At 59.3% G+C, this 18,097-nt stretch overlaps 2 protein-coding genes and 1 long non-coding RNA gene across 6 annotated transcripts; 2 read left to right on the top strand and 1 right to left on the bottom strand.

Annotated features, from left to right (window-relative positions):
* Window positions 1–13,531, top strand: PKN3 (protein kinase N3). 3 transcript variants are annotated; one of them, XM_081586897.1, is made up of 23 exons: window positions 35–398; window positions 746–1,640; window positions 2,700–2,940; window positions 3,143–3,288; window positions 4,449–4,560; window positions 4,634–4,761; window positions 5,790–5,973; window positions 7,612–7,758; window positions 7,845–7,954; window positions 8,066–8,209; window positions 8,652–8,727; window positions 8,804–8,972; window positions 9,149–9,251; window positions 9,360–9,427; window positions 9,743–9,806; window positions 9,950–10,041; window positions 10,472–10,648; window positions 11,687–11,749; window positions 11,889–11,965; window positions 12,394–12,536; window positions 12,624–12,731; window positions 12,866–12,946; window positions 13,050–13,531. In XM_081586897.1, the coding sequence occupies exons 2-23, from the start codon at window positions 1,626–1,628 to the stop codon at window positions 13,260–13,262; spliced, it is 2,661 nt and encodes an 886-aa protein (XP_081443023.1). In that variant the 5' UTR covers window positions 35–398; window positions 746–1,625; the 3' UTR covers window positions 13,263–13,531. The 3 variants fall into 3 exon arrangements, with proteins under 3 accessions (XP_081443025.1, XP_081443022.1, XP_081443023.1); XM_081586899.1 differs by lacking the exon at window positions 746–1,640 and having other exon boundaries at window positions 1–398; window positions 12,866–12,902; XM_081586896.1 differs by lacking the exon at window positions 746–1,640 and having other exon boundaries at window positions 1–398.
* Window positions 13,472–16,969, bottom strand: ZDHHC12 (zDHHC palmitoyltransferase 12). 2 transcript variants are annotated; one of them, XM_081586900.1, is made up of 5 exons: window positions 16,836–16,969; window positions 15,047–15,183; window positions 14,615–14,692; window positions 14,276–14,442; window positions 13,472–14,129 (listed from the first exon to the last, which is right to left on the bottom strand). In XM_081586900.1, exons 1-5 carry the CDS (start codon window positions 16,933–16,935, stop codon window positions 13,805–13,807), a joined length of 807 nt encoding a protein of 268 aa, XP_081443026.1. In that variant the 5' UTR covers window positions 16,936–16,969; the 3' UTR covers window positions 13,472–13,804. The 2 variants fall into 2 exon arrangements, with proteins under 2 accessions (XP_081443026.1, XP_081443027.1); XM_081586901.1 differs by having other exon boundaries at window positions 13,820–14,107.
* A 224-nt stretch (window positions 16,970–17,193) lies between these two features.
* LOC145544294 (uncharacterized) lies at window positions 17,194–17,651 on the top strand. The gene is made up of 2 exons (XR_014081325.1): window positions 17,194–17,303; window positions 17,431–17,651. It is a non-coding gene; the product is annotated as an uncharacterized LOC145544294 (long non-coding RNA).
* The last annotated feature ends 446 nt before the right edge of the window (window positions 17,652–18,097 follow it).

Here is an 18,097-nt window from a genome sequence, read left to right as displayed (position 1 = left end):
GGCTGCAGCAACCCGGCGGCTACTGGAGAACTCCCGGCCCGGGAAATGTCCCTTTCTGTCCCTGTATCCCGGGGCGGGGCCCAGTGTCGCACGGGAACCGCGGCCTCAGATGAGGCGCGTTGGGTTCCAAATTCCGCGGGGACGTCGGATCCTGCGCCTCGGGGTCTGCAGTGGGGCTCGATCCCGCACTGCCGAGGGGCGGCGCTGATCCCCGGCTCCCGCCAGGGCCAGCGGAGCTCGGGAGGGGGCGCCGGATCCCGCGTCTCCGGCGCGACTTCCCGGGAAGTTTCAAGTTGGAAAGGCCTGGTGGAGGGGGTCGGGGCTTCCGGAACCCGAGTGGTCGAGAGGAGGGGCCGAGCAGCGGGAGCGGCGCCATGGAGGAGGGGGCGCAGCGGCAGGTGAACGGCGCCCGGAAAGGACGGGCTGCGGGCGCGGGCCGGGGTGGGGGGGGATGGGGGGGAGCTCGTTCACTGCCCGGGGCTCCGGCCGCGACCCCCAGCCCCCTTCCCGTGTCCCTTCCCAGCCCCCTGCCCTGAGCCCCCTACAACTCCGCAGAGCAGATCTGAGCCCTGGGCGGTGGGGATGGGGGTGGGGTTAGTGGTTTCTGCCCCCTGGAAATGTCCCCAAATCACCTCCCACTGACTCAGAGCCTCCGTCGGGCCAGCCCATGAGCACGTCTGAATCCGCAGTCAGGGCCACCAAGGGTGGGCCCGAAAGTTTCCTAAAAATCTATTCTTCCAGGTAGGACTCTAAGGTCGATGAGCACCCGCTGGGACCGCAGAGGGGGCGGGTGCAGGCACATGTGGACCACTTCTGGGGCGGGGGAAGAGAAGCATGTGATCAGCAGGCGGAGGACGCCGACCCCGCGCAGGTTGTGGGGTTCCTCCCGGAGCACACAGGAGGCGGGGCTGGGGGGACCCCCGGGGGAGGGGCATAGTCCAGCGCCCCGGGCGGGAACCTTCGGGTGCACAGAGGCTTCCAGCCCAAATGGCGAGGGGTCGGGGTTCCAGCAGTAGGTTCGCGTGGGCACTGGGACTGAGGTTGTGTGTCTTGTTATTGGGGGCTGGAGGGGTGGGGGGGGTGGCGAGAAGTGGAGTTCTAGCCCTCAGCAAACGGGGATGGGGACGTCTGTGTACAACAAGATCGGGCCCCCCAGACGCCCAGCGGAAAAGGAGAGGTGTGTGCGCACTTGGCGGGATTCCAGCCCGGAGCCGGCAGGACCGCGGGCTCCGCTCGGCTCACTGGTGAAGTGTTTTCCAGAAGACTCCTTGAGTGCCCCCACCCCTTGGGCAACTCTCAGGACTGTGTCTGCCCCCTCCCTCCCTCCCCCTTCTTCCGGAGGTCCCTAGGCCTGTTCCCGCCGTGGCTTGTACACATTTTCCGATTTCCTGTTAACCTCCGCCCAGCAGCGGCAGCTGGGTGACTCAGGACCCCGGTGCCGGGCCCCCAGCTCCATGGGATCTTTGTTTGCTCAGGCCTTTGGCTCTGGCCCTCTGGCCTAGGGCCCTCAAAGGATTTCCTGAGGCCCGCCCCTGCCCTCTGACAGCCGGGCCAGCGGGCAAGCGGAGGCCTGGGGTGAGGGTCCTTGAGACTGGGGTGGCCACCCCTTCCACTGGGCTTGGGAGATGGAGCGCGGAGAGGTAAGATGGAGGATCTCAGAGAGTCCTTGGGGTGGGGGTGTCATGAGTTACCCTGGGCTGAAGTCAGCTTTGGCATTGGTTGGTTTGAAACGGCCTCTGGGAAAGAGGTTTTCCTCTTTTTGCTCCCACTTGGGGTGAAGTGGTGAGAGAGCCTTCCACTTCCTCCCAAGAGCTGAGCTTCGCTGGGAGTGGGCCCCTGGAGACCTCCTCAGCCCCACTGGGCCTCTGCTTTGCCACCTGAGGGGTCAGACCCTCAAGGGAGCAGCCCTGGCTTCTTCTACTCAGGCCACGGACTGCCCTGTCTGTGTGACCTCAGGAGGTCCCTTCTCAGTGCTGAGCCTCTTTTTTTTTTGAAGTTATTTAAAAAAATTTTGGTTGCTGTGGGTCTTTGTTGCGGCACACGGGTTTCTCTTGTTGCGGGCTCTCTGGTCATGGCGTGCGGGCTTAGCTGCCCTGCAGCATATGGGATCCCTGTGACCAGGGATCAAACCTGAGTCACCTATATTGGAAGGTGGATTCTTAACCACTGGACTGCCAGGGAAGTCCCCCCCCCCAGTCTCTTTTCTGGCCCTCAGACCTTAGTGTGGATCCTAGACTTGAGAGCAGCCTGATAACGTGTGGCAGCAGGGAAAGACTGGGGCCCAAGAGACAGTGCCTCTCCGTCTCTGTGTTGTGGCCTTGAGCAAATTACATCACTTCTCTGTGTCTCAGTTTCCTCATCTGTAAAATGGGGATGATAACTGCACCTACCTCATGGGGTTGCTGTCAGATTCGACAGGTTCATGTCTGCACAGGTCTTAGAACAGAACACCCTATAAATGTTAACAGTTTTTTTTTTTCCCTCTTCCCCTTCTCTCTGATGGCAGACGACAGGATTGTGGGCTGGATAAATAGCCTTGGGGCATCCACCGGGCTTAGGGATACTCGCTCTGAGGTCAGAGAGGCACCTTGTGGGTCAGTCCTGGGTGCCATCCACTCCTGCCTCTCTCCCCTCTCCTGTAATGAGCGGAGGCTTTGGAGGTGGGGTCCCAGAGGCCTGATCCCTCTGCCTTCCCACAGCCTGGGGCAGGCCATCGGCCCCTGGAGGATGAGAAAGAGGTGATCCGCCGGGCCATCCAGAAGGAGCTGAAGATCAAGGAGGGTGTGGAAAACCTGCGGCGGGTGGCCACAGACCGCCGCCACCTGGGCCACGTGCAGCAGCTGCTGCGGTCCTCCAACCGCCGCCTGGAGCAGCTGCATGGAGAGCTGCGGGAGCTTCATGCCCGCATCCTGCTGCCCGGGCCTGGGCCGGGCCCCGCTGGTGAGTGAGGAGCGTGAGGAGGCCCCTCTGGATGGGAAGTAACAAGTTGACCCAGCTCCTTGACCTTGGTCCTGACCTACTCTCAGAGCTTCTCCTGAGAGAGCCCTGCCCACGAGGGTTGGAGAGGAGTGAGCTAGGCCATGGTGGGGGGGCTCTCGGCTCTAGGGGAGGGGTTCATGTGCCCCACACTTTTTGGACACAGAGCCCGCAGCCTCAGGACCTCGGCCGGTGGCCGAGCAGGCAAGGGCCCGGCACCTGGAGGCCCTACAGAGGCAGCTGCAGGTGGAGCTGAAGGTCAAGCAGGGGGCTGAGAACATGACCCACACCTATGCCAGTGGCACTCCCAAGGTAAGGCCCCCTGGGGGGAAGAGACTGTGTTCTAAGATGATTTGAGAAGGTAGTGATCCAGCCCCTAATCTGATAGGGAAATGCAGCCTAGCCATTGATCCTGTAAGGGAGACACTCTACCCTTAGTCTGAGGGGGGAAGCAGGCCCCAAATCTCAGCTTGGCTCCAATCCCTTGTCCTAACAAAGAAAGCAAAACACTAGGGTGGTGGGGAATCCCAGCCCAACCCCAAGTCTAGTAGGGAAGTCCCAGCTCCTGTCCCAGCTTCCAACATGATGTGGAAGCTCGCCCTGATCTCATAATGGAGGCTTGACCTGAGCCCTTCCTTGTCTAGTCTGATGGGGGAGGCTCTGTTGCAGAGCTAGTCTAAAAAGGGAGGCTTGGAAGCTTCCTGGTTAAGACTGTACTTCTAATGCAAGGGGTGCGGGTTTGATCCCTAGTCAGGGAACTAAGATGCTCACATCCTATGTGGCCTGGGCCCCCCCAAAATAATAATAAATAATTTTTAAAAATACAATATAAAGGATATTAAAAAGCAGAGACATTACTTTGCCAACAAAGGTCCATCTAGTCAAGACTATGGTTTTTCCAGTACTCATGTATGGATGTGAGAATTGGACTGTTAAGAAAGCTGAGCACCAAAAAATTGATGCTTTTGAACTGTGGTGTTGGAGAAGACTCTTGAGAGTCCCTTGGACTGCAAGGAGACCCAACCAGTCCATCCTAAAGGAAATCAGTCCTGAATATTCATTGGAAGGACTGATGCTGAAGCTGAAACTCCAATATTTTGGCCACCTGATGTGAAGAACTGACTCATTTGAAAAGATCCTGATGCTGGGAAAGATTGAAGGCAGGAGGAGAAGGGGACAACAGAGGATGAGATGGTTGGATGGCATCACCGACTCAATGGACAGGAGTTTGGGTAAACTCTGGGAGTTGGCAATGAACAGGGAGGCCTGGCGTGCTGCAGTCCATGGGGTCACAAAGAGTCGGACACGAATGAGCAACTGAACTGAGCTGAACTGGCTGTAGTTATCTGGTCTACTGAGGGAGGCTTAACTTCAACCCAGACTGATGGAGGAGGCTTGGTCCAGTCCCCAGTCTGACCAGGAAGGCTCTGGCCTAGTCCTGGCCTGATGGGGTATGTGTCGCAACTCTATAGGAGAGGAAGCTGCTGGCGGCCGCCCAGCAGATGCTCCAGGACAGCCAGCTGAAGGTGGCCCTACTGCGAATGAAGATCAGTAGCCTGGAGGCCAGTGGATCCCCTGAGCCAGGTGAGGCCTAGCCAAGGAGGCTGGGCAGGGTGGAGCAGGGCTGGGGCCTGAGGCTGACCCCTCCTCCTCCCAGGTCCTGAGCTGATGGTAGAGGAGCTACGGCACCGTCTACGCATCGAGGCTGCTGTGGCTGAGGGCGCCAAGAACGTGGTGAAGCTGCTCGGTAGTCGGCGAACGCAGGACCGCAAGGTGCTGGCCGAGGTCAGACCATGGGCCCCTCCCATCGCTTCCTGTCTGACTGGTACCACCCTCTGTAGTGGCTGGTGATACCGCTCAATGGGCCACGAGCGATGGCCATGAGGAAACAAAGAGGCACATTCTTTTTATATCTATAATTTTCTTTCTTTCTTTCTTTTTGGCTCTGCTGAGTCTCTGTTGCTGCTTGGGGTTTTCTGTAGTGGTGAGCAGGGGCTACTCTCTAGTTGCGGTGCGTAGGCTTCTCATTGTGGTGGCTTCTCTTTTTTGCAGAGCACAGGCTCCAGGGCACAGGGATCCAGGGCTCCGTAGTTGGGGCTCTCAGGCTCTAGAGCACAGGCTCCATAATTGTGGCCCGTGACTTAGCTGCCCCAAGGCATGCAGAATCTTCCCAGATCTGGGATCAAACTGGTGTCTCCTGCACTGGCAGGCAAATTCTTTACCACTCAGCCACCAGGGAAGCCCAGAAGACACATTCTTGTCTAGATCGGGGGTCTCCAACCTCCAGGCCACAGACTTGTACCTCCTATCAGATCAGCGGCAGCTTTAGATTAGAAAGACAGTGCACAAAAATGTTGTTTAGCCACTCAGTTGTGTCTGACTCTTTGAGACCCCATGGACTGCAAGACATCAGGCTTCCCTGTCCTTCGCCATCTCCTGGAGCTTGCTCAAACTCATGTCCATCGAGTCAGTGATGCCATCCAACCATCTCATCCTCTGTCGTCCCCTTCTCCTCCTACCTTCAGTCTTTCCCAGCATCATGGTCTTTTGTAATGAGTCGACTCTTCACATCAGGTGGCCAAAGTATTGGAGCTTCAGCTTCACAAAAATGTAATGCGCTTGAATCGTCCTGAAACCATCCCTCCCACCTCCAGTCCGTGGAAAGATTATCTTCCACAAAACCAATCCCAGGTGTCAAAAAAGTTTGGGGACCACTGGTCTAGACCTCATCCAGGGTGTCTCCAGGTGGCCTGAGCCGCTGCCTCCACCATTACCCCAGGGCCCTGTATCCCCTGCCCGTATCCCTCCTGCAGGCTCAGGCCCAGCTCCAGGAGTCCTGCCAGAAACTGGACCTCCTGCGGCTGGCCTTGGAGCAGCTGCTGGAGAGACTGCCTCCTGCCCACCCTCTGCGCGGCAGAGTGGCCCGGGAGCTGCGGACTGCTGCGTCTGGGAACCCGCAGCCTTCAGGGACACTCGTGAAGCCCACTGCCATGACAGGTACCCGGGAGCCCCTCCTACTTCAGAGCTCTCCTTCTCTTCCAGGGAGGAGCCTGGAACTCAGTGGGGAAGAATTTTGGAGAAGATTTTCAATCCTGGCTTCACCATCCCTTAGCTGTGTGACCTTGGGCGACTGACACCCCCTCTCCAGACCTCAGTTTATCACTCTGTCAAATGGGGGCAATAACAGCACCTACTTCATAGGGTTGGTGCGAAAATTCAAGCACTTCACATGCAACAACTCACTGAATTTTCACACCAACCCTATGAAGTATGTGCTGTTATCACCCCTATTTGACAGAGTGATAAACTGAGGTCTGGAGAGGGGGTGTCAGTCACCCAAGGTCACACAGCTAAGGGATGGTGAAGCTGGGATTGGAAATCTTCTCCAAAATTCTTCCCCAGTGTGTTTAAATGAGGAACCATGAGAGTGTTAGGCTGGAAGTGCCAGTATTAGGGAGCTCACGGCCCTGGAGGCCTTGGTACCCAGTTCTGGACAGTTTGCACTATTAGAAAGTTCTTCCTTATCCCAAGTGGATCTAACACTATGGAAGCCCTGAGTTTCCCATCTTGGACCCAGTGCCAACTAGAGGGCCCAGCTCCTGCCTGCACAGAGCTGGTACAGAATAGATAGGCCTCATCCCACTGTGAGCAGAGCTGAGGGTGAAAAGTACAGGGACTGCATGGGCCCCCTCACCTGGCCTTGGGGAACCAAGGAATGCTTCCTGGATGGGGAGGCATGTCCTTGAAGGGCTTTGGGAGTTGACCAAATCAACAAGTTGGGAAAGGTGAGGGCAAGGTCTTGTTTGTTGTTCCCCGCTAAGTCGTGTCCGAGTCTTTGCGACCGCATGGACTGCAGCACGCCAGGCCTCCCTGTCCCTCACTATTTCCCAGAGTTTCTCCAAGTTTGTGTCTGTTGAATCGGTGAAGCTATCCAACCATCTCTAGGGCTTGTTAAGAGGCCTAAAATTCAGGTACTTGGAGCCACCCCATAAGCTGTCTTCCAGCTGAACACCCACATTCCTCCAGTCATTCTTTCTAGATGACCTTCCCATCCTGGGCACTGCCTCGGTTTATAAGGTCTCTCGGAGTATAACCCCCCAGGCCCCGACTCCCTAAATGGTGCTCTTCAGCCCCATGTATGTCCTCAAGAGCTGCTAGAGTCCCACTGCTTCCTCTATCCTCGGATAGACAAATCTCTAGTGATCCTAAAAATGAGCCCACTTGGTTGGCAAAACACACTGGTACCCACCACAGGAAGTGGGGCTGAGTTGGCACTCCTTTCCACTGTACTGATGGGGAAACAGGCCCTGGGAAGAGGTGGTCAGCCAGGTACCCTGTCCTCTGGGGCTCTCGTCCCTGGCATGGTGCTCCCTAGGCCTGGAGCCCTGGGCAGCATGTGGACTGAGATCTGAGTCTGACTCCTCTGCTTCTGCATCCCTGCTCCTTCCCACATATAGAGGGCGGGCAGGAGGGGTGGACCAGTCGGTCAGCCCCCAGGGTGGCAGGTGGCTGCCGAGGCCTAAGGTGAGCAGGCTCTGGGTTTACTACCTCCATGAGAAGGCAGCATTCCTGGGGTCCCAGGGACCCCTTGGAGGATGGCATCTGATGATGGCCCCTCACCACGCTCCCCAAAAGGGACGCTGCAGGTCCGCCTCCTGGGCTGTGAGCAGCTGCTGATAGCGGTGCCTGGACGTTCCCCCGCGGCCGCACTGGCCGGAAGCCCCTCCCAGGGCTGGCTTCGGAGCAGAGCCAAGCAGCAGCGTGGGGGAGGCGAGCTGGCCAGTGAGTAGGGGGCCCGGGGAGCTGGGGAGCGTGAAGGTCTCCCCACCACTCCTGGCCTGCCCTGAGCCCCGACTCTGGCCTTGCAGGTGAGGTGCTGGCTGTGCTGAAGGTGGACAATCGCGTTGTGGGCCAGACGGGCTGGGGGCCTGTGGCCAAGCAGTCCTGGGACCAGACCTTTGTCATCGCCCTGGAGCGGGTGAGGCTGCCCCTGTATGGACCAGGGTGATCGCAGGCCACGGGGTGGAAGGCTGGACAGGTAATGGCTGGTGCCAGGCTCCCCCCAACTCAACTTGGCCTGCCCGTGTAGGCCCGGGAGCTGGAGATCGGGGTCCACTGGCGGGACTGGCGGCAGCTGTGCGGCGTGGCCTTCCTGAGGCTGGAGGACTTCCTGGACAACGCCTGTCACCAGCTGTCCCTCAGCCTGGTGCCACAGGGACTGCTCTTCGCCCAGGTGCCCCGTGGCCCCTGCCCTCTGACCTTATGGGCCCCTGGCTCTGTTAGCGCTAGAGGGACCATGGAGACTGTGCCCACCCCCTCACCCCCCCCACCCCACCCCCAGCAAGGAGTGGAAATTGAGGCCCTGAGGGAGGAACTTTCCAGGGACGAAAGATTCCCAGCCACTCTCTGAGGACTTCACAGGAGAGGAAAGGCCCGTGTCCTTTTCCTGACTACCCCGCTGCGTGTGCAACCTGGACAAGTCCTTTTCTTCTCCAGGCCTCAGTTTCCCCCCTGGTACCAGTGAGGATGCTGAATCCATTCTCTCTGAGTCCCTCTAGCTCTTGCATCTGTTGACAACGGGCTCAGGCTGGGATCCTGGAGGCTGAGGAGGTGCCCCGGGGCAGGTGGGCAGGTGGGAGGGGACTGGTCTTCAGCCCTGCCCCCTGCCCCCACAGGTGACCTTCTGTGACCCTGTCATTGAGAGGAGGCCCCGACTGCAGAGGCAGAAACGCATTTTCTCAAAACGCAGAGGTATGGAAGGCTGGTGAGCAGGGAGCAGGGCTGGGCCCCTCCAGAGACCTCGAGACTGAGCCTGCTTTTGCCTCAGGTCAGGACTTCCTGAGGGCTTCCCAGATGAACCTCAGCATGGCGGCCTGGGGGCGCTTGGTCATGAGCCTGCTGCCCCCTTGCAGCTCCCCAAGCACCATCAGCCCCCCCAAAGTGTGCTCCCAGACCCCAGCCACACCCCAGCAGGCCACTGACCCCGACTCGCCCAGGTGAGGAGCCTTGCTCACCCCAGGCTGCCTGCTTCTCTGCGGTGTCACCTCTCTCCAGACACAGATGGTGCCTACCCTGTCTGTCTGTCTTGCATGGCTGTGTGTCCACCCCCGCCCTCCCTGCTGCTGCTGTTCCAGCTGTCTGTGCCCGGTATATGTCTGCTTCTACCCCACAGTAACTTCCCATCCAAGAAGACCCCCTTGCGAGAAGAGATCCAACCCCCACCCAAGCCCCCTCGCCTCTACCTGGCCCAGGAGCCAACCCCCGAAGAGATGCCGGTGAGGGGCAGCAGGGCAGGGTTGGTCACCCTGGGCGCTGCGCAGGTCGGGTGGCAGGGCTGGAGGGAAGGAAGCCCTGCTCTGCCCTGAGACCCTCTCCCCTCACAGCGCACCAAACGCCCCCACATGGAGTCCAGGATTCGACTCGAGCCGCCTCTGCCAGCCCCGGCTACCAGGTACCCTGGAGGGCTCACCTCGGTGTTTTAGACATTTATCCACTCATCTGGGTATTTGCATGTCAGACGTTCACACCTCACCCTGGGCTCCTTGGCTCGCTCTCAGGTTCTCACTCGCTGAACCCACATTATTGAGCTCAGCCTACCTGCCAGACCCCAGGAAACTGCAGTCCCGGGAGCCCTACCCCACCCCGGGCTCTGCAGCCCCACTAGAGGGGGACCACCCAGGATTGAGCATGGGGGGTTTGGAGCGACTCCTGGTGGAGGCCCAGCACTTCCTCATCCTTGGGGCTTCCTGTACCCTCTCTCTTGCAGGAAACCCCCCCGGCTTCAGGACTTCCGCTGCTTGGCCGTGCTGGGCCGGGGCCACTTCGGGAAGGTAGGGGGCTGAGGAGGTGCAATGGAAGGGGGTGGGAAGGCCCCAGCATGTTAGCTAGGGGGCTCTGGGCTCTGGGGGGCAGTGGGTGGGGGAAGTAGACTCCTGTACTGCCCACCTGGAGCCTAAACCTCTCTGGTCCCCAGGTCCTCTTGGTCCAATTCAAGGGGACGGGGCAATACTATGCCATCAAAGCGCTGAAGAAGCAGGAGGTGCTGAGCCGGGACGAGATCGAGAGGTGTGTGTTGAGATCGGGGGGCTCCCAGCACCCCGGCGTCTGGAAGGAACTCAGGACAGCAGGCCTGGGCTGGGCTAGTGGCTCCAGAAGGCAGCTGAATGCTGCTGGGGCTTTGAAGAAGTGACCCTGTGGGGCCAGCCAGGCCTGGGCTCTCTTATTAGCAACTGCAGTTGTGAACTGTGTGCCTTTGGGCAGGTCTCCTCTCTGTGCACCTCAGGTTCCTCATCTGTGAAATGGGAACAGGGTAGGGGTACAAGTTCAAGACCTGTGCAAGCCCCTGATACATGTGAACCATCACTCTATCTGCCTGGCAGTTTTAAGAGCCAGTGACCCAGGGGAGTTGTGTGGGTGACAGGGCACAGCCAGGGGAGATCTTCCTTCCCTTTTGGGTTCCCTCCTTGCCTGTAAAACCCACGCCCTCCTCTTGCAGCCTGTACTGTGAGAAGAGAATCCTCGAGGCCGTGGGCTGCACAGGGCATCCGTTCCTGCTTCCCCTCCTCGCTTGCTTCCAGACATCCAGCCACGCCTGCTTCGTGACTGAGTTTGCGCCCGGCGGTGACCTCATGATGCAGATCCATGAGGACGTCTTCCCTGAGCCCCAGGCCCGGTGGGTCCCCCTCTCGCCTCTTCCAGCCAGCCTTCCCTGGGCCCCCCGTCCCTGGCAGCCCCTTCATCCTGCTTCCTCCATGGTGCCCATCAGCCAAAGAGTGCATTCAGTCAGGGAGGCCTCGGTTCAAATCCTGGTTATCAAACCCTCACAGCCTTTGTGACCTCAGACCTCAGTGTATATGGCAGTGAACTGGGGATAATGATAACCGCTTCATAGGCTTGGTGCATCGGTGGACATAACATTTAGAAATTGCGGAGCCTAGGGTCTGGTGAGCAGTAAGTGACTGACAGATGGCGTTGTTATGTCTTACCCACCAGAATGTGGACTCTGGAGCCCAGATTCACACGTCAGCTCTGCCGCTAGCTCTGTGACCCAGGGTGGGTCGTTTACCAGGAGTCTCAGATCCTCATTTGAAAAAATAGACATGATGAGGCTTTCTTGGGTGGTCTAATGCTTAAGAACCCACCTGTGAGTGCAGGGGACACAGGTTCGATTCCTGGTCCAGGAAGATCTCACATGTCTCGGAGCAACTACTGAGCCCAAGGGCTGTAACTACTGAAGCCCACACACCTTGAGCCCATGCTCTGTACCTAAACCTATGAAACAGTTACCATTACCCCCAATTCACCACAATGAGAAACCCATGCACCACAATGAAGAGTAGCCCCTGCTCACGGCAACTAGAGAAAGGCCATGCACAGCAAAGAAGACCCAGCGCAGTAAAAAAAAAATACATAACGTTTTTTAAAAATTAAAAAAATAGGCATGATGGTACCAATGGAGGCTGCCAGGAGGATGCCAGGATGGGCATGTGGACACTTGGTGTCATTCCTGGCACAATCTAAGGGCCCGGGAAGGGTAGGCTGTTATCGGGAGGAGCCCCACCCCTGCTGCATTGAGGTTCCTCCCAGCCTCTTGCCCACATCTGACTCTGGCAGGGACGTCGGGGGTCCCCAGGCCATGGCCATCCTGGTGCCTCCCTGCCCTGTCCCCCACAGTTCTAGGCCTGAACTCCCCGCTGCACCAACCCTCCAGGTTCTATCTGGCCTGTGTGGTCCTGGGTCTGCAGTTCTTACATGAGCAGAAGATCATTTACAGGTAACTTGCCCCCGGGATGCTGGGGGAGTAGGCAAGGGAGTCAGGGGCTGCCCTCCTCCTGGGATGTTATGAGGCGGGGCCGTTCTCTGGGCCTCAGCGCTTCTCAGCTCCTTTGGGGTCTGCCCTGCCTTGCCTTCAGAGACCTTAAGTTGGATAATCTTCTCCTGGACGCCCAGGGTTTCCTGAAGATCGCGGACTTTGGGCTTTGTAAGGAAGGTGGGTGCCTCCCATCCAAGAGCCTGTGTCCTCCCGCCTTGCTCGCTCTGCTGAGGCCAGGAGGGTGGCGAGCAAGTGGCATCTTCCAGGAAATATGCCTCCCAGCCCTCCTTCCGACGCATTGGCTCGTCCTTCCCCGCTCTAAAAACTCAGAAAGACCCCCTTGCCCTCGGCCGGAGGGAAAGCCTGGGTTGGGAGATGGTGCTGGGTTCTGCTTTCTGCATGGCCCTGGCACACAGGCTTCACTGAGACTCACATTCCTCATCCATCAGGTGGCATGAAAACTGTTCCCACCTCCAGGGGTGCAGGGCAGGGCACGGCACGGGGTTCCTTGCATGGGGTCCTAAGGGTTGGTGGTTGATTCTTACAACCAGAGGTTCTTGTGGCTGCCATAGCACGCTGGCATCAGTGTGGATGTTGGTTGGCAGGGATCGGCTTCGGGGACCGGACGAGCACCTTCTGCGGCACCCCGGAGTTCCTGGCCCCTGAGGTGCTGACTCAGGAGGCCTACACGCGGGCTGTGGACTGGTGGGGGCTGGGTGTGCTGCTCTATGAGATGCTGGTGGGTGAGGTGAGTGCTGGATGGGGAGAGCTGCTGGGGCCCCCAGGCTGGGTGGAGGTGGTGGTGGGGCCTCCCTGCTGAGCCCCCTCCCCGCAGTGCCCGTTTCCAGGGGACACTGAGGAGGAGGTGTTTGACTGCATCGTCAATGCGGAAGCCCCATACCCCCGCTTTCTGTCGGTGCAAGGCCTGGAGCTTATTCAGAAGGTAACCGCTGCAGGGTCCCGGACTGGGCCGGAGGGCTACTCGTGGCTCTCGGGGCTCCCTACCCCAGAGGCTAGGGGCGGGTGGGCAGTGCCTGGGGCTGAGCACCTTGAATGAACCCCTGTCCTCGCCCCCAGCTCCTCCAGAAGTGCCCCGAGAAGCGCCTGGGGGCAGGCGAGCGAGATGCTGAGGAAATCAAGACCCAGCCTTTCTTCAGGGTGAGCGGCCACGGCCACGGTGGTCCTGGTGCCTGGCGCAGAGGGAGGGGAGGGCCCACGGGGGCTGCTGTTCCCATCGTCTGAGGTACGCCTTTGCCCCCAGACCACCGACTGGCAGGCTCTGCTCGCCCGCACCGTCCAGCCCCCCTTTGTGCCCACCCTCTGCGGCCCCACAGACCTGCGCTACTTCGAGGGCGAGTTCACGGGGCTGCTGCCTGCCCTGACCCCACCCGACACCCGCAGCCCCCTCACCGCCCGCCAGCAGGCTGCCTTCCGGGACTTTGACTTTGTGTCTGAAAGATTCCTGGAGCCGTGAGGGCCTCCCGGCCTCTCCACCCACTGCCCGCTCCCTGACCCCAGACGGTTAGAGCCTCTGCTTTGCCCACCTGGGCACCCTGGGATTGATGGGGCTGCTGTCGTGGGCATTGCTCAGTCACCGGGCCAATGCTGCCCGCCCTCTTCTCCCGACCTCCTCTCCCTTGCCCATTGCAAGACCTAGACCAGAAAGCGTGGCACAGCGAGGAATGGTTTGTTTTTTTTTAATACTTGACTTGCTTTATGGCTCATTAAATTTATAAAACTGCATTGGACGCAGCCTGGCTCATGGGGTGGGATGGAGGTGTCCGAAGCCCAGGTCTCTCTTTGTGCCTGAGCCTCCACCATGGGTCCTCTTCCTTTTCTTCTGCCTGGGGAGGGCAGAGCTGCCCACTGAGGCAGGGTTCAGTCCCTCAGCTCCACTCTGAGGCCTGGAAGGAGTGGGCAGGAGTGAGAAGCCCCAGGACCTTGGAGGGCCGACCCCTCTGGGTGCAGCCCCTCTGGTTTTTAGGCACAAGATGGTGGCCCCGGCTTCTAGTGACCCTAAACAGCTTGGCTACTGCCTTCCTCCTCCTCATCCTCGGTCCAGAGGGTCTCCCAGGACCCTGAGGGCCATCCACAGAAGAAGTGGGCCAGGTTGCGGGTCAGGCCGCGGTCGAAGGGGTTGCCGGGACGCTGGCGGAGGTAGGCGATGCGGTGGGAGGAGATGAACTCCCAGGTGGTGGTGTTGCTGGCCACCAGGTAGAGGTGTGAGGCCAGAAGCAGGCTGGCCACCAGGGAGAAGAGCGACAACAGCAGGAAGGTGGTGAACAGGAGCCCGCTGGACCGAAGCCAGAGCCCCCAGGGCTGGAAGAAGCGGAGGCCAGACCTGCAGGGAGGGAAAGCGACAAGGACCCAGAGCTGGGGGCGGGGTCGCCCGAGGGGACGGCTATTTGGGAGAGGGTCCGAGGCCCCTGAAGAGGGAGCCTGTGGGGGACTGGTCCTCCCCCACACCCAGGGCCCCAGGGAACCCACCATGCCAGGTACAGGGCCCACAGAAGCACCACCAGCTGCAGCGCCAGGTAGGCCACGAAGAGCGGGTGGTTGCGCTCGCCCACGCAGTTCTCCATCCAAGGGCAGTGGTGGTCGTAGCGGCGGACACAGCGACGGCACTCACGGCAGTGCCGAGCCCGCAGGGGTTGCTGTGGGCACAGAGGGAGTTGGGCCTCAACACTGGCTCCCCTCTAGGCCCAGCAATGAGGGCGGGAGGTCAGGGCTGGCATCTGGGAGGCCTTCCTGGAGGAGGGGGGTGAGGCCAAGGCATCTCGGCCTTGCCCGAGTCCTCCCACGAAGGTAGGTCCCCGCATCACCCACCAGCACCATGCAGTATCTGCAGCGCCGAAGGGGGATGGCCTGAGGAACCATGGCTGTCTGCTCTTCCTTGGCCTCCTCCTGAAAAAGGGGGGACAGGATGAGATGGGGGTCCCTTGGGAGGCAGATGAGACTGTGGGTGTCTCCCTTGGGGGCCAGCTTAGTTCTGGGTGTGCACATTTGGGGATCTATCCCATGCGTCATCGAGGTGGTAGAGTGGGGCAGGGTGCCCTGGACTGTGAGGTTGTGTGACCTTGGCCAGTTACTTCCCCTCTCTGGACCTTGGCAATTTTCTCATTGTAGGATGGGGCCCTAGGTCTGGCAAGATGATTCCCTGGGATTCCCTAGGAAAGCTCTCAGCTGAGTCTAGCATGAGACTCACTGGGGTCTTGAGTTCCCTGCTGGAGGGAGGAGGGGTTTGGGCCTCCTAGTTACCTGGGGCTGAGGCAGGACATTCACGTATCCCGGGTCCATGAGTGACACGGTCAGGTAAAGCAGCAGGGAGCCCAGCACCAGCAGCAGGAAGGTGAGGGGCAGGAGCAGTTCCCCCTGCTCTTCCCACTGTCGAAGCGCTGGAGAGGCCAGAGGGGGAGAGTGAGGCCAGGACTGTGGAACAGGCATGGGGGGTGGGGGTGGAGGGTGCAACTGGAGGCGGGAAGTGTGTCCCTAGCTGAACAAAGGCCTGGAAATGGGGTTTGATGAATGGTCAGGTGTGGCCACTGCATAGGGTTCAGGTTTGGGAGAAGAGAAAAAAAGCAGTTAATCTACACTATCTCTGGAGGGCAGTAGGGAACCATGGAAGGTTACAGGGTCAGATATATTTCTGAACGGCTTCCCATGTGGCGCTAACAATAAAGAAGCCTCCTGCCAATGCAGGAGACATAAAAGACTCGGGTTCCATCCCTGGGTCGGGAAGATCCCCTGGAGGAGGGAATGGCAATCCACTCCAGTATTCTTGTCTGGAGAATCCCATGGACAGAGGAGCCTGGTGGGTTACAGCCCATAGGGTTGCACAGTCAGATATGACTGAAGTGACTTAGCATGCATGTTTCTGAAAGCCCTCTTAGTACAGAAGTAGAAATGGATCAGAGGGGAGGTCTATCCAGGACACAGAGAGGAGTGTGTCTGGGCAAGGGTAATGGTAGGGAGGTTGGCCAGATTGGAGGTAAGGGGTGATGGAACCAGGCTTGGCTGGACATGGGGGACAGGGAGGAGGGGTCTGGCTCTGAGATGGGAAGAGGCTGGCCAGGTCAGAGATGCACAAGAAACAGAGATAAAGAAGAGTGTGGCTGGTAGGTTGGAATGCTGTAGGGGAACCCAGGCCACCTCCAGGGTCCAGCCCATGGAGGTGACTGAAGGTTTGGGGGAAGGGGGTGGAAGGCTGAGCAGGGAGAGGCAGGAGACAGCCAGTCAGACATCAGAGTGTGGACAACTTAGGTGCCCCTTGACTGTAAAGGGGAGTGGAGAAGAAAAAGGTTGCAGTGGGGGATTTCTTTCCGATGGGGAGACTGAGCAGGTTTTTAGGCTAAGGGGTGAAGCCAGTGGAGGAGACTCAAGGTCTTGGAGGAAAGTGAGGATGCCCCTAGTCCAGGAGCTTAGGCTGCAGCGAGGAGGAAGGGGTGGGGGTTGTGGTGGTGGCAGTGAGGGAGAGTGAAAGCCTGTGCTGGAGGTGGCCTGTGACAGGTAAAGAGGGTGAAGGATGGAAGTGGGTGGGTGGAATGAATGAGCGCTCACTGGGATAAGAACAGGAGGGACAGGCTGCTCCCCTGTGCCATGTCCTCTTGCCTGAAGGTGGGGAGCCCGGACTTGGGGCAGCTAGGGCCACGCAGGGGTGGGGTGGGCGGGATGCCAGCCCTTCATCTAGTTGATCCTCGGAATCTTGGGAGTCAATTCCTGGGAAGGGTCGGGCGGGTCCCAGGATCAGGGAAGATGGGGTCTCCAGCGGGTCGTCGGATCAGGTGGGCACCGGGTGGGTCCTGGGACAGACAAGGGTGTCTGGCAGGGATCAGGAAGATTCTGGGATTAATTAGGGATCAACTGGGTATTAGGCGGAAAGCAGGTGGCTCTTGGAATGAGAGGTGGGGAGGGAGGCCTCCGGCGCGGGAGGAGTCAGGGGGAAATCCCAGGATCGCCGGGGGCTTCGGGAAGGGACTCAGTGAGACCCAAACATCTGGGGAATCAGGCGGGATCGGGTGGGTCCGGGGTCGCGAGGGTTCCGGCTCACCGGTATCATGCAGGAAGAGTACCAACGTGATCCCCCAGGTCAGCACAGTATGCCCGGTCCGCACCAGGACCCCAGGGGTGAGGAGCGCCCAGGGCGCCATCGCCTCGGCCCCGGGCCCCACCCGGAAGAAGCGCTCAGAGGGGCGGGCCCTCCGAGGAACAGGGATCGCGGCCACCCGGGGATTGGCGGATGCGGGCTGTGGGCGTGGCCGGATTGGGCCAGGGAGGTCGCCTATTGGGCGACAGCTGCGGTTTAGTAGGCGCTCGAGCCAACAGGTGCCTGAAGAAGCTGAGGGCGGGGCCGGCGCGCGCGCAGCCGGTAACTCCCCCAGCTCCACCCCCCCACTCCCCCAGCATCCAGGTAACTTTCGAAAACCGAGCTTCCGTCTCGAGTCCCAACCCAGTCCCGCTGGACTTCCACCACCCGCCCGCAGCCCACAGCCTCAGGCATGCGTCCAGGAAGATCCAGGTGCTGTGACTCCGGGTGGCAAAATTGCGCCCGGTTTGGAGATGAGATGCTCGAAGCCTCGAGAGAGGCAGGACTAGCCCAAAGTGGCTCCGGGGTGATGACTTTACCTCCGTCTATTCATTTTCAGATATTGCAGACGGGATGAGAGCAGAGTGGAAGTACGTGGTAGCAGATTCTGGCTATGAGGGGCCCGACTGGGTCAGAGCCGGAAATCCCAGCACTGCCCCTTCCTACCTGTGTGCGTTTGGGCAAGTTACAAAACCACGCCGAGTTCTGTTTCTGTCTGTATCATGGAGATGATAATAGTACTCCTCCTCAGGTGGCTGGAGGACTAAATATTGGAACTAGTGTCTGTAGTACGGGACTGTCTTGTCGCCTCAGCTCTAAACCAGCACCTACACCCAATGACTTGCCCAACCTAGGGCTTCAGGCTAATCTACCATGAAGCCTAGTCATTCACTGCTTACATTCCTTTACTGTGTCCCTAAGGGCTTCCCTGGTGGCTCTGATGGTAAAGCGTCTGCCTGCAATGCGGGAGACCCAGGCTTGATCCCTGGATCGGGAAGATCCCCTGGAGAAGGAAATGACAACCCACTCCAGTACTCTTGCCTGGAAAATTACATGGATGGAGGAGCCTGGTAGGCTACAGTCCATGGGGTCGCAGAGAGTCGGACATAACTGAACGACTTCACTTTGACTTTGACTGTATCCCCAGGGCCTGCCTTTCCTTCTATTCCTCCCACTGATACCGACATCCACCTTCCTCCATCAGATTGGTGCCCTCCTGGCTCCAC

This window comes from Giraffa tippelskirchi, chromosome 4 (genome assembly GCF_054371585.1).
Source record: "Giraffa tippelskirchi isolate mGirTip1 chromosome 4, T2T-mGirTip1v1.2.pri, whole genome shotgun sequence".
Taxonomy (NCBI): domain Eukaryota; kingdom Metazoa; phylum Chordata; class Mammalia; order Artiodactyla; family Giraffidae; genus Giraffa; species Giraffa tippelskirchi.
This window is presented reverse-complemented; position numbering and strand designations above follow the sequence as displayed.